The sequence below is a fragment of the Dipteris shenzhenensis genome, chromosome 22 (assembly GCF_047967505.1).
Source record: "Dipteris shenzhenensis isolate YYH24624 ecotype China chromosome 22, Dip_SZ_1.0, whole genome shotgun sequence".
NCBI classification, from domain to species: domain Eukaryota; kingdom Viridiplantae; phylum Streptophyta; class Polypodiopsida; order Gleicheniales; family Dipteridaceae; genus Dipteris; species Dipteris shenzhenensis.
In genome coordinates this window covers 13,966,039-13,981,333 of record NC_141617.1, presented here as the reverse complement: position 1 = coordinate 13,981,333, position 15,295 = coordinate 13,966,039, and the positions used below count along the sequence as shown (strand labels likewise).

The 15,295-nt window shown below is 44.2% G+C and overlaps 1 protein-coding gene across 1 annotated transcript; it reads left to right on the top strand.

Moving 5' to 3' along the window:
• The first annotated feature begins 465 nt into the window (after positions 1-465).
• On the top strand, positions 466-8,741 carry LOC147887775 (light-harvesting complex-like protein OHP2, chloroplastic). Its single transcript, XM_087393553.1, has 2 exons — positions 466-949; positions 8,153-8,741. The coding sequence occupies exons 1-2, from the start codon at positions 549-551 to the stop codon at positions 8,265-8,267; spliced, it is 516 nt and encodes a 171-aa protein (XP_087249679.1). The 5' UTR covers positions 466-548; the 3' UTR covers positions 8,268-8,741.
• The last annotated feature ends 6,554 nt before the right edge of the window (positions 8,742-15,295 follow it).

Below are 15,295 nucleotides of genomic sequence, written 5' to 3'. Positions count from 1 at the left end.
AACTGCTTTGTGGAAGAGGCATCCGGATGTGAAGCTAGTCGGTGTAGCCACTGCAAAGATGTGATCCGATAGGTTATGACATACAAGAGTGTCACCAACCCAAAAGAGCTGACAACAATGTCGGAGGTATGTTGCAGTAGAACCATAATCTCTGTCAAATGATGCGGGGTCGAAGAAGATCGCACAGTCGATGTGGACAGAGTGATCCATGGGCTGTGTAAAAGCTGGGGCCGAAGATGCAAGTGCGATACTCTGCTCTATTGAAGGAGAGGGAAGTAAAACCGACAAGGCACGGTGGCCTGTCGAACCTGTAAGCTCAACTATCAATTCTCTGTCATCGCGAGCAAGCGGCGAAGAGGGCCCTAAAGAAGTGGGAGGAGTTGTGAAGGGGAGGTTGTGCCACGTGGGTCATGAATATAGAAGAGGAGGAGGAGGCTAATCCAATAGGACTGTGTTGCTCTTTATCGTCGTCTTCATTTTGTGTTCTACAACTACCTTTGCTTCGTCTTCTTCTTTTCTTCTTCTTGATTTGTTCAACAGAATTGGCTATGGCGTCGTCTCTGTCTTTGCACCCCCTTCCCCTTCCACACCTCCATTCCCACTCCCACTCCCATCCCCTCCCCCCTTCCTTGCTTCCCATCCGTAGCTCCAAGGCCGAAGGCCCCCTCCGTCGCCCCTCCTCCCCCGTCAAAGAAGCCTCTCCTCCCCTCCCTCGCCCTTCCCCTCCCTCCCTCGACCCCTCCTCCTCCTCCTCCCCCGCGCCTTCTCCTGCCCCCCCCCCTCCTCCTTCCCCCCCCTCTCGCCTCCCTACCTCCTTCGTCACGGTTGAGTACCAGAGACAGCGCGCCAAGGAGCTCCAGGAGTACTTTCTGGACCGGAAATACGAGAAGCAGGCCTCTGAGGGACGGATATTTGGCTGGACAGTCAAGAATGAAGTCAGCAATGGCAGGTAGGATTGCTTTTGTTACTAGCTTCTATGTGGATTGAAGCTGTCAGTTTAGTCGAATTTCACTACCGGGGAGCGAAGAACTTGTTTTCGTACGTCCAATTCACTTTCAATCCAATTCATAAGATGCGTGTTGCAAATGGAGCTTTCTAACAGGCGCTATTGTAGCGGTTTTGGTTGTGTTGGATTTACAAAGTAATTGCAATGGTTCTTAGTCTTCTCTCTGTATCTAGTAGTTTTGCAGCGATTGAAAGTATCGATTATGGATTGTGGGCCTTTCAGATTATATAAGGCTAGATGTCAGCTGTTTGTGGTTTATGTACCACGTACGTTAGCAGGAGGTGGAGGGATTTACCCACAGCATAATTGCTAATTGGATTTGTTTGGTGCCAGCGAGAATTATCTGTGCTGATCCTTGTGCTGATGAATTGAGGCTTTCAAATGTCTCAAATATCTCGCTGATGCTGAAAAAGGACCCACCCAACACATGGCATGCTTTGAGTAGATATGGAACAAAGACATTCCTGACAAAAACTCTTGCCTCTTGTGGAACGTAGAGCAATAAGAAGGATTTTGTTGCTGACGGCTCTCTTGTGGAGTGCAATCCGATCACGTATAACTAGATGAATTCACGACGTGGCAGAGGATCAGTGCGTCAAATTATGCTGGATTGCTGATGTTAGCATCCATCCACATGAAAGTCATTACCTCCATCATGTAATGTTGCCTTAGTATGATTCTCTTATAACCAATGATTTCACCACATCATCATCTAAGAAAGGCTTTATCTTTAACATATTTGTTACCTACTTTAATCTCATAGCCCCAAAGACCCCAACTCAGATCTGGAAAATTCACAGGATTCCTACTCAGTCCCCTTATCAGTGCAGAGGGTCAAGAGGGTGTTTCCACTCTCGTTTTCAGCCATGGCAAGAAGTGCTTGAAACAAGAGAAGACATAGACTTGGACTTTAGAGGATAAACCCAAGTATGTCTGGTGAAGTCATCCACAAATGTGACAAATTATAATAGCCCCCAAGTGATGCTGTCCAGCATTGCCCCGCATACATCACTATGCACGAGATGCAACTTCCTAGATTTGCCAACAATCCCATCTTTTGGAAATGAGAACCAAGGCAATTTACCCAACAAACAGCCCTCTTAGACATGTTTTGTAAATGCATGGATGGGTTGGAGGTCTACTACCATGTCCAAATTCAGCAGTGGCATTTACTTTTGTAACAGTATGTATCAAGATGATACAGCCCTCTAGAAAGTGTCCCAGTAAGTACTATATAGTTGTCATGCCGGTTGTCATACACAGCATAACCACCGTCAAAAATAATCCAAAAGCCATTTGTGGAGATGACACAGATAGAAATAAGGTTCTTTTTAATACCTAGGATATAACACTTTCAATAGAGTTTCAACCTGTCCAATCCCTTTCATTGGATAGAGATGCATTATTTGCATGAGTGACATTGCCCCCGTGTAGGACAGAAATAGAGATTTGCAGGAGGTAATGTGCTAAGCATTGTTGTCAAAATACCAGTTTGACTTAGAATCTGAAATTGAATAAGCTGAAACATGCTTCTCTGGATTGTAGTGACATGTCACAATAAATGCCCTCTCATCATTAGCCATGTTTGCTGCCTCATGAGTGTGTTCATAGGCGGCAAGAGCATTTGACTACAAGACCTTGCTACTTTTTTTTCTTTTCCGAAGCAATTCGCTTCTGACATTCAGAGATGTCATGGCCGGGGTTCCTGCAATAATTACATCGCTTTGATTTCGCCTTCCCATCAGCCGGGAGAGAAGAAGATGAGGTACCAGAAGGTTTGGGCTTGCTGAAATTCTTGCCCCCTTACATTTGCCTCCACGATCTGTGGCAAAGGCTTGCTTGCATTGATGGAGGCGAACGGCTGTGCTTCCTACTGCAAGAGCAATGAAACAAGCTAATCGAAGGAGTAGTGGTTGGGGTTACCCATGGCTGCTAACCTCCATTTGTAGCAAAGCCCTGGTGAGACTCAGGGAGTCCATTCAGTGTCATGGACACAACCTATGATCTGGTACAATCTCATCAACATTGATGAGTTTCTCTCGAAAGTGCTTGACCTTGTCAAATATGCATCCATGTTGTCCCCCTCCATCTTAACATTGTCTAATTGCTTCCTCAAAAAGGCAGCCGTGGCTTCATTTCAAACTTGATAGAGATTGGTCAAAGTGTCCCATGCAGCCTTTGCGGTTTTGCAAGACCAAATGTGGGGGAATAATGACCCTCTTCACTGTAAAAGCAATCAAGGCATGTGTCCATATATCTCTCCCATCCCAACGAAACTGATTTGGAGTAGGAGGCATTGCGGGAGCACTAGTAGATAACCCTACGGATCCAGATGTGGCGGTGGTGGCAGTAGATGTCTACGGAGGTTGAGCCTCGGTTCCTGCAACAATACCTCATAACTTCTTGGCAACTAACAAGTGGCACACCATGTACAAACACATGGGATAGTTTCGACCATCAGGCTTGTCTTTAGGCGAAAATATTCTGGCAAACCATTGCTTCCTATTACAAGAAAAAATCCCCTTAAAAGGAAAGTGTTCTACAAATGTCAAAGCCTTAAGGCGATCACTGCGATGAGCTGTCTGCGATTGCAAGATGCAAATGTGAATGCCAAATGGGCTGCTCAAACACTGAGCGAAATGCAAAAATTTGTCTTGCAAATTATGTGGGTACTTGAGAAAGAACCCCAAAGGCACAAAGATCACTGGCTGCAATATACACTGAGGGTACTTGAGAAAGAACCCCAAAGGCACAAGGGCCAATTCCAACAACAAATGGAGCAGTGGCTCTAAATTTGAAAGGGCAAGTGTGCCAAATGAAGGGAAAATGCAGAATTTCACCTTTCCAAATGCAACTTGACTGCAAATTGGTCAAAAGCCTCAATTTGTAGAGGGAAATTGAGCTAAGAAGAGCCAAATTTTCATGGCTAACATCAAACAGTGCAGTGGTTAAGGTTTTATGTGGATCCCCAAATGTCAAACAACGCATTACTTGGGATGTTAAGTGGGGATTGACATTGCAATTTAGTATCGAATATTCATAATAAGATTTTTGTATTGAAGCTTTGCCAAGCTTCCACTTACGAGAATAGCTTGGTGGTGTACAGGCGTTGTTAGTCATCGCCTAATTCATAGGAGACTGCTGGTGCTTTCATTCACCAGAATGCACGGGGTGCCTCATGTGATTAGCCTGTAGTTGGGTTAGATGGTACTCACGGCACCCGTCGGGCCCCCGTGGCCTAGCGAACAATAATACTTTTCTAGGAAGAGGAGGATTGGGCATCAGCAGGTTGAAGATGTAGAGAAAAGCTATATTGGGCAAGCTTATCATTCATGCCCCGCCCTGCCTCCGCCCCCCCCCCCTACCAAGGGCCTTAAAGCTTGGAAGCTTTTTTTGCAGTATGGCCTCTCAACACCCCTAAGCACATGGGAACTTGGACAGATGTTCTTTGAGATGCCTCCTTTCGAGGGTACCAGAAGATGTCACTGCAAATCTGCAAATCTGAGGCAATATGGGACAAGACCCAACCAAATGGTGCGGGAGCTGGCTAGAAATCAGTTCTGGCAAACTACAGGAGTTAATAGTTTGAAAAAAGTTGAAGTTGGTCTTACTGAAAATGATTGAAATGGCTGCAAATGCACATGAAACTAAAACGCAGGGCTAACTGGCAACTGGCAGAATTTGTACAGTCTGTATGTGGTCAAAACCCAGTCGAATTGCTGCATTAGCCTGCCGTGCCTATACGGAGCAGTAAATCTGTTGCAAGTCGAAGATCATTGTAAAATGCTGGCTGGAGCTGCAAATGCTTGAGGTTGTGTGACAGACAAACTGGTTGCCGAATGCACAGAGCAGGTCACAGCCTTGAACGAGACAACCAGAAGCCACTCCCACCCTTACTTCATGGTGCATTGGGTCGGCTCCAATCTTTACCCGTAGTGTTTGTTTCCTTGAGAGAAATGTGGGTTGAGCAATGAGCAACGGGGGGGGTGGGGGGGGGTAGGAGCAAGAGATCCTACTCTGATACCACTATTGGATGTGGGGAGCAATGGAAGGAAGTTGGAATGCAAGGAGGACAAAACAAGCTGAAGGAACTGAAATATACTTGCAAATGGATAATCTGAAAGTACAAGAGATGTCCAATATAAGGCCCAAAATCAACCAAAGTCAACTTAGGACTAAATTGTTTCGAGGGCACTAGGTGTCCCAATACGACTAAGTGTCCTAGCTAGCCTACAAGGCCATACCAAGGCTAAGTGTCAACAATCTTCCCATCTTTGAAACTGGAACTTGATGGCCCCCATCCATCGTGAGTGCATGGAGTCTATGAGTTGATGTTTCAACTCTAGTTGACAACTCCCTCTCTCCATTCCGGTATTTCTAGTCAGACTTCCTGTTTTCAAAAGAATGGTTGAATAGGGTGTGGCCTCTTTGACTTCTGAAAAGCTGATCAGGAAACGCTCCTGGAGGCTGGATCTTCTCCAAGTGGCTCATGCGTCGCTAGAAATGTTACCCTCCTTAAACCATGACCCAGTACAATAGAAGTGTTGATCAAATAAGTGTTTCTTGCACCATGTAACATAGTATTGTCCAACCAAAAAAAAGGCATCTTTTTGTCACCTCATTGCCTCTGTTGTCTCTTCCACACAGCTTTTCTCTCTGTGAATAGATGAACATCAACCTCAAAGAATTTGAAAGGATTCACTCCTTGGCTTGGCTTCCAGCATAGGAGTTGACAAGCTGATCCTTGTGTGTCGACCGACATAACCTTCTTTTTGTCCGCATTCACAGTGAAGCTACTATGTCGGCAAAGATTTTGCAAGGCATGCATGTGTTTTTGGGCATCTTTCTGTGCACATGCAAAAAGGAACACATCATTGTTAGAGAAAGCATGGCCAGCTGTCCGAGAGCCTAACCTCACAGCAGATGACTTTTCCCAGGTGGATCCAGATGAAATAACACTCAAGTACAATTGTAGATAACTTGCGCAAAGAAGGAAAACTCTAGGAAGATATGAACAGAAGTAAGAAGTGCCCTACACCTGCAGCAACTTTGCTGCCCAAGCACCTGAGTGTGGAGCCTTAGATTTGCTGCAAACTGCCTCACTCTCCTGCTTGCTGTCAGTAGAACTTTCTGTGGCTCACCGTGCAGTGGGAAGTGAGGGATGAAGCTCTCTATTTATAGCAGGGGGGCTAGTCTACCTCCCCTGCTGAGCTTGCCAACCAGCCAGGCTGTAGACAGGACAATCAGCTGGCCAACCTGGTCTGGCCCAAACTACACCCCGCCATAGACGAACTCACCAGGATGATTCTTAAATTACTTGTTGGACCCACACCCCCCCCTGGGTTTTTCCGCCCCCTTCTTTGATTTTCCAATCCATATGGAAATCCCTCTTACATGATAGCATCAAACAAATTATACATCCAGGTGGTTGCTGTCCTACCTGCCTAATTGAATCTCTCTTTGGAACATCCGTAAAAAGTCAGCTGCCTTTCTGCTCGCAAGGATCCACAGTACCCATCTGATATCATCCTCTTGGAAAAACAGCATGTCAATGTGTCATCGCATTTGGGCATTTGCTCACATCCCACTCTCATACAGTGGATGTACGATTGGTCGAGGCAAAAGGCAAGAATTCAGGGAAGTTTCTTTATTCAACCAGACCTCAAACTCAATCTGAACTGGGAATTCAGTGAGAAGACCATACACACAATGCCATCTGATTTTATCAATTTGGCAAATTTCCTAACAGCGAACCTTGGTACTCTCTTTTCACAAGGGTGGCCATATTATAAAAGTTTAACAGACAAGCAACGAGGATGAAACTAGGTATCTTGGATTGCAATTCTCAGTATGGTAACAAAGTCTGAGCGTAAGCTATATATATAGTACTGAAGACATTTCTTTAGATCATTGGGACTTTGGATTGCAACGTTGTGAATAGTTGAAATCGCTTTATTGGATTTTTGTTTGATTGTGACTATAGGAATATGGATGGTATAACCAAGATCCTATAGAAAGTATGGAATAGGCACCTTTGATTGCATGTTTTGCAGAGTTAGCAATTTATCTTATTCAATTTGAGTTCAAGGTCTGTAAAAGAGTTCTGAAGACATGTAAGGTGCCTTAGAATTGGAATTTTTATTAATAGTTCCAATGGTATTATTGGTATTATTGTAGTTTTTTGTTTGGTTTTTACTATAGACAGATATAGATGGCATCAGAAATTTCAAGCTCTCGAAATGTAGCTAGCAGCTTGTGCTTGGGCACTGATGGATTAAGTGCGTCTTAAAAACTCACTGGTTCTTTGCCTTGCGTTTTCCGATTATTATTTGTTCTTGAAATATGTCAAATTTCACCTTTCTCGTCTGATGATTCTTTCCACGCGGATAGGTCTTTTATTTAAATAGGATCCATTGGCTTGAATGCAAATCCTCCCTTTCAAAACATCACAGTTTACAGGCTTGGAAGTGCTTTTTGGTGCAGGCATGTCTTCATTTCCTCTAGAGACTTTTCTTCCAGATGGATTGAGCTCACATTGATATTCCACCTTTCAAGTATGCAAGAAAAACTGATGAGCAAACATATGAAATCCTGTAGATCTTTGTACCTTGTGAAACGCAGAGATGCTTGTGGCAGGGCATCATAACCATCATGTTGCATATTTTATAGTTGTCTTTTCTGATCTGGATCTTTGTTTTGTGCATCGTGGGAGAAAACTTTCCTTTTGTCTTGCATCTGAAGGAAGACAAGGTATATGCTTGGATGACAGCATCGGTTTTTCTGATTCTCTCTCTTTCTCTCCTATATATATATATAGCATATTTGTGCCTGCAATTTATCTGCACCTGCGCATTGGTGTGCACATATGAATAGGATGGCATGGGTGTGTGGTTGACTGTGTTAACATATGCAACTCATTCTGGAAGCTTTTGAAGTAGTCGCTACAACTGTGCAGTCCCAGTGTGTGCTTCTGTATGTGCGTGCGTGAGAGAGAGAGAGAGAGAGAGAGAGATCATGATGATGATGAACCTATTGAACTTCGTAGAAAATCCATCCATAGGGTATTCTCTCTCTCTCTCTCTCTCTGTGCCAAGCCTTTTGATATGGGATTTGTAGCTTTTTTTCAGATTGTTTTCTTTGTTGCAGGTGGGCGATGTTTGGATTTGCAGTTGGATTACTTACAGAATATGCGACAGGCTCTGATTTTGTTGACCAAATGAAGATTATCATATCAAATCTGGGTATTGCAGACCTAGAGTGAGGATATGTACAATGTTGGACAGAGTATTTCAGGGAAGGAGTAGTACTGGATTCTTTGTTCTCACCAAAGTGTGTACATTATTACACCGAGGTGTTCAAGAGGAGAGTGAGTGGCTTCTGAATGGCCCTCAGTTTCTGTAAAAGCAACACTTCTAGTCAATTTTCTTCTAGCAGCTGCTCCTTTAATTGTGATTTTGGTGATGTAGATTTTTCAGTATGGTGCTATTTACCAAGGCCATCATTCCTCACACATGTACATTTGATCCTTGATCTGACCCTGTTCGGAGTCCATCAATGATGTTGTACCTTTGTGAGCAGATGTCTAGGCATGAACTGTTTTGGTGCTGAATGAGTGAGCGTCTTACAGGTGCTGGGCATGCCTTTCAATGATGGACTGGTTGCATCTATGTTCTCTGTGTGGTGTAGGATGTGGACGTACATCTTTTGTATATAAGATACATTGGTATCTTTCTAATGTTTCAAAGTGAGTTGCAATATAGATGTGCTTAAAAGGTTTGGAATGTTATTTCACTTTTGTCAAGAGGTTCATAGAAGTTAACAGTAACGCCCCCTTGGATTCTGCTAGCTAAATCATTCCCACATTTTGGAAATGAAGGCCTCTCTGAAGACCATGTTCAGCAACTAGCGCACTCAATATCAACTTCGAGGGCTTACTCTTTGATGCACTTACACATTTCTCTAACATTCAAGGCATTGGCTTTACATTGATTCACTTTGATGCATATGGCGCGAACATATTGTTTGAAAAATACAAGACCATCAATCAAGAACGGGCGACCTTGCTATTGGATGAGCAAACTGAACCCTCTACTATAAACTCGCTTATACGAAAGCAGGTAACATGTTCCTACATTGTCTGGGGAGAACAAGTCATTTTCATGTAGTAATATAATGCAAGCTCTCCAGGCTCTTTATGAGTACAAGTCTCAATCTTGTAATCAATTGAACTTGATAGTATAGGATCAGTGTCCTTTTAGGTAGTCTTCTCATTAGTAGGAGAGCTTTATCCATGCTTCTAACATTGTATTAAGGCATAGGTCTAGCTCTCCTAGCCTGGGTGTAACTCATTAGCATTGGATTAGGTTTTAAGAGATGATTAGGAACTCATGAGAGTGTGTTTGAAACATTTTTGAGATTTGAGTGTGTGAGGAGAGTTAAATCCTCTTTTAGCACTACCTCCTCTTCATTTTGATTCGAGGGTGTCTGCAGGATAAGGTTGTACACTTTTCTCTTTTAAAGTGGTCAAGTTCTAGTGCCAAGAAAGCATATAGGTGGGACCACTTTTGGACATTCAAACTGTGCATTCTTGGGACCCATGCAGTAGGAGTTAGGAGGTTGCAATAAGCAGGACTACCTTCAATCCCACTCCTCCTTCGACCCCACTCCTCATTCAAATGCACTTCATCCACTCCAAATTTCATATAGCCCCCCTGAGTTTCAATTGCACTTCATCCCTCCCATTGCCATCCTTGTAGAGCTTGATGTTAGGTTCTTGAATGGCAATGTCTTGAAACAAAGCTCGAAAGGTACACGTTTGCCCCTCCCCCTTGCCCCTTGCCCCCCCCACCCTCCCCGCCTCTCTCTCTCTCTCTCTCTCTCTCTCTCTCTCTCTCTCTCTCTCTAAATGGGGTACCTCCGTGATGTTAAATTCAAAACCTTTGGTCTGACATACAAGGTAGGATTCATAATTTTGGATTTCCAAAACTAGCCAAGAGCATATGATATGATCTTAGGCCTACCTTGCATTCGTACAATGTGAGTGGTCCATGACTGGTGGACGAATAAAATCTACCTAAGACAAGATGACCAAGCCGTGAGGATGTTCCTCCAAACCTAGAAGGCACATCCCATGTCTGGCCATCTCTTTGTATTAGAATCAGACACGACTCAGCAGATGGTATTTGTTAACCTGTTTGATGCATGCAACACAAAAGATGAGGGTGAGGATATGGATGAGCATTGGTATGCTCCATTGCTAGAGCCCAAATTCTCACACAACTGGATGTATGTCTTGGCAACAATGGATGTGCCAGAGTAGAGGGGAACTCAAATAGTAACCCCCGAGAGCCAGGAGTCAGGGTCTATAGTGCCCTTATGGATGATTAACATGCTCAAGACCTCTAAGGTCAAAAAGGGTTTAATTCATATTAAATCGGATTTACAATGGCTTAGGTACGTTAGAGCTACCACGGCCCATCACGAGTTCTCGAACTAGGGTGCTCAGCTAGATCGGATTAAAGTACCAGTAGGATCCATACAGGCTCAGCAAAAGCCACCTCGCAAAGCCAAGGCTGCACAACCCAAGGCCAAGAAGGAGTCCAAGGACAAGCCAACCTTGGAAGAAAAGGAAAAGGATGAGGACATGGATGACAAATAAGATTTACAAAAAGGTCCCATCTCATTACAAAGCTTACATGATAGAGGGCCAAAAGATAGCTTACGAGCAAGCTAGCCGGTCTGTCGACCGGTCTGTCGACGAAGAAGGCACTAGCAAGGGCTTCGACGGCCCTGGTAAATTCGGCACCTGAAGGCCAAGAACCTCAACTGGTCTATATAGCAGATGATCTAAAACTGGACGAAGAGAAACCCCTCCGATCTCTCTTGTTGGAGTAAAAGGATTGCTTCGCGTGGAAGTACACCAACATGAAGGGTGTCCCATCGGAGGTTGTATAGTGTGCAAAACCCTTGGTGGATGATGCCAAGCGATTCCAACAGAGTCCTTATCCTATGAATCCTAAATATGCATCCCTCATAAGAGAGGAGATCCAAAAGCAGATACATGCTGGATTCATATATGAAATTGAACACACTAACTGGGTGTCCCCCATACTCATTGTGATAAAGAAAAATAATAAAATAAGGGTATGTATTGACCTCAAAAAGGTCAAGAAAAGACCACTATCCTCTTCCATTCAAAGACCACTATCCTCTTCCATTCATAGAACATGTGTTGGAGAGAGTGGCCGGGAAGGAAGCTTATAGCTTCCTAGATCGATTCTTAGGATACAATGAGGTATCCATCGACCCGGAAGATCAGCGCAAGACAGCCTTTGCCATGGAATGGGGAGTGTATGCTTCTAAGGTTATGCTATTCAAATTCACAAATGCTCCCGCCACATCTCAAAGGCTGATGATCATAACTTTTAAGGAATATCTAAGAGACTTCCTAGAAGGCTTCTTGGATGATCTCTACATTAATTCCACATGGGATGATCATCTTAGGTACTTGAAGCTAGTCTTTGAATGGTGCAAACCGTATTGGATATCACTTAACCCACTAAATGTCAATTTTGGGTAAAGCATGGTGTACTTCTAGGACACATGGTGCCCAAGAATGGTATCTCCACTGATTGCAACAAAATCAAGATGGTTTTAGAGCTACCAGCACCTACCAACGCTAAAGGCATACAAAGATTTACAAGGCACACTAGTTATTATAGAAGATTCATCTTCTTGTACACGGTAATGGTGTGACCCCTCTGTAAGTTATTGATAATATTTGTCTAGACTAAGGAGTGCCAACAAGCCTTTGAGACGTTGAAGCACGTGCTGGCGACATCACCCATATTAAGGGCACCAAACTTATCTTTGGCACCATTGCCGAGGAGATGAGGTATGCTTTTGCATTGCACTTGCTTTTTCTCAGTACCCACCCATTGCCCAACTCTTGAGGGATAGTTTAAAGTAGTTGGTTTTAGAGGATAGGAAGGAAGGAGTGAAAGAGGAAGGTTGAGAGTGTTTTTGAGTTGAAAGTAGTTTTTTTTGTGTTTTCCTCGTTGTTCAAGTTGTTGAAAAACTAGTTTAGGACATTGCTAAGGTCTAGGAAGTTGCAAAATTTCATGAAAGCTTTCCATTTCAAGATTTTGAACTCTTGTTAGTAGTGTAAAATAGTTTTGGAACTCCCCCAAAAGTGCATTTTTAGTCTTGATTTTTGCATTCTTTTGTTGTTGTTTGCTTTCCCTAGGTATAATAGATAGAGAAGTACCCCCACAACCCAAGAAATATAGCACAAAAACTCACAAAACATAGACCACCGTGAAACTTCCATCGACGAAATCCACACAGGAGTGACAGACAACTATCCCCATGACCCATAGGGATAAGCCTGTAACCCAAAAATCCACAGGGTTAGGCTGCTAACCCCATGACCCATAGGGTTCAACCCCTAACGCCATGACTGACACTATCAAACCTCACCTACTTTACCTAATCTAACCTACCACATTTGTGATCTATCAAATAGGGTTGACCCATAGGGATAATGTCTTAGCCCCACGACCATAGGCATAAGAGGCTATCCCCATGACCCATTGTCATAAGTGTATCTCGATGACCGATCAGCTAAAGGACATAACCCACCAACTATAGGGATAAGGAGAAAAGGTTGGCCCATCGGCTTAAGTAGGTAGCCCCATGACCGTGGGGATAAAGATAACCCTATGCCTAGAAGTGGTAACCGCCCGACTGTTATTCCCGCAACATGTTATCCCAATGACCAACTATTCCCATGCCCATATGGATAGCTACTTAACCCAATAACTGTAGGGATAAGAGCTAACGTGACCGTACAGTTAGCCTGGGAATAGGAAAACTGAGAATTCTCAAAAGAGAGACCAAATTGGGTGTCTTCATAACTAACCTATATACATGCACCTGAGGTTTGGGAGAGTCCTATCCATAGAACTTGAGCCGAAGGACAATGCCTCTAATTATACCTTGTCCACTCACTAGCCCAGTTTTGCATCTACATAAACAAGGAATTCTATTCCCAGCTCCTATTTAGTGCGCGGGCCCGATCCTTCCAGATCAGAAGAGCTTGTAAGCTTGTGGGAGAGCCATACAACTTGAGAGCTCCAGAAGCTCCCCATACTAGCTCAGCCACACCTCACTCTCCTACCTGCAGCATCCTGACTCAGGGGCATCTTTGCTAACATGATGGGAAAGTTTGGATGCACAGAGTCTTCTAACATGGTGAATCCCTTTGCTAATCAAGCCAGGGAATAGGAGGAGCCACAATAACCTCTTATTTCTACCCCACCTATGGTATATGAACCCATCTCATGAAGTTGGGACCCATGGTGTCCCCACAAGTGATCATTTTCACCAATGGGCCAATTCTTTGATGATAGCCAGTGGTTTAAAAATGAGTTCAGCTCCCAAGCACCACATGAGCCTCAAGGACCAAAACTTGGAAACCCACAAGGTTTTCATGAGGGACCCCCATTTAGGCTCCCGACCTTCCAAGTTCCAACATTTGTAGCATTGCTGTAGAGTGTGGGAGGTATACCCTACCCAGTTGCCCCCTATAGACATATGTCAGGGTGAATATGCAAATGCTTAGAGGACCACCAGTCGCACTGACTAATCCTATCCGCCCCCCTATCACAACTCCGTTGTCTCGACCATGTACCATTGAACCCATGGAACCCTGCTACAAGGCCTCTGATATAGGGTGCTAGGACAATACTTTGCAACCTCCACCTATGCCCTAAATGGTCCTAATGGATGAAGCAATGTGGATCCTAGTGGAAGCACTGGAAAAAGGGGCCACTCCACCCACAGTATTTCAAGAAAGGGAAACCAATCCCTAAAGGAGAAGACCAGTCATGATCTCCAAGCTGGTCACTAAATTCTTACGTGAAGGAGATCTAGTCTCCCATGTAGAGTGCTTTGAGAAGATTTGTGAAACCTTTGGCACTCGAGGAGAATTAGACATGGTGAATGACTTTGGCCTTAGCTTGGATGGCACTGGATAATGGTTTAGAGACCTCAACTGAGAGGAAAAGATCTATTGGGACAATGAGTGTCAACTCAAAGAGAGAACTCGATCCACGCACACACCAGTGAGAAAAGCTACCAAGTTAGGCAAGGGACTAGACCAAGTGCTTATACAAGATGCATTTGACGAAGACATGGCCACCTTAGCCACCTCACCTTCCTCCGATAAAACCCCCTCCCTTAGCTGCCATGGATCCCAACTGTATAAGGAAGTCAGAAGTTAGTGCAAGGCCACAGCAAGGCCCCAACACCCGAATATAGGGGAGTATACCTTGATTCGATAGTGGAAATCTAACACCTAATCGAGGCATAGGATTTGGTACATGAGTGCCAAGATAAGTTCGAGCAAAAGATCAAGGCCAAGAAGGGGGAAGACACAATACACCCCGGTAATTTGTTAGCCAGCCAGACAGCAAAGGCCCTACGGGTGCCAAAAAGAGTGGAGAAAGAAGAGGTGCCAAGCCCTTCAACAAAGGGGCCTACATTAATGCATAAGATGTTTGAGGAGGACCCAACCCTATAGAGGTTGAGAGAAGAAGATGAGATGACCTTCTATGGCTTCAAAGAGCCAATGTCAGCCAGTCAAGAACCCTCCATTGAACCGTGAGACATCATTGAGGTTGGCATCCTCCCCATCCACAGAGGTCAAAATGCTCATAGCAGCATTGCTAAGAGGGAATCCCACCCTCTAGAGGGATCTCACAGACTAGATGAATGAGCAGATCATGGCTCGTGAGCCTCCCAGTCCATAAGATATCACACCTCTTAAAGATGGCCAAGACCTACTACCCAAGATCCCCATAAATAAACTCGGCCAATATTATGAGAGTGGTGACACAAATGCTTTGCTTCCAATCTCATGTCAGAATAGCAAGGTAGAAGTCATCCTACATGGAGGAGTTGGGGTAACTGTAGTCACAAAACAATGTTGGGAAAAATGGTAAAACCCAACTTGGAAGGAACCTCCCTGGTAGTGAAGTTGGGTCGATGACAATACATCTTGGCCCTTAGGAGTACTCAAGGGAATCAAAATCAAGGTAGTTAGCTTTACATACCTAGTACAATTTGTGGTCATGAACTTCAGCAAGAAACTCGGATACAAAGCCATCTTGGGAAGTCCATTTCTATGCACAACGGCTTGGTGCATGATTGGCACTCCAACAATATCTACCTAAGGCAAGATGAGCAGGTCATATGGGTTGACCTCCACACATGGAAGGCTGACACTCT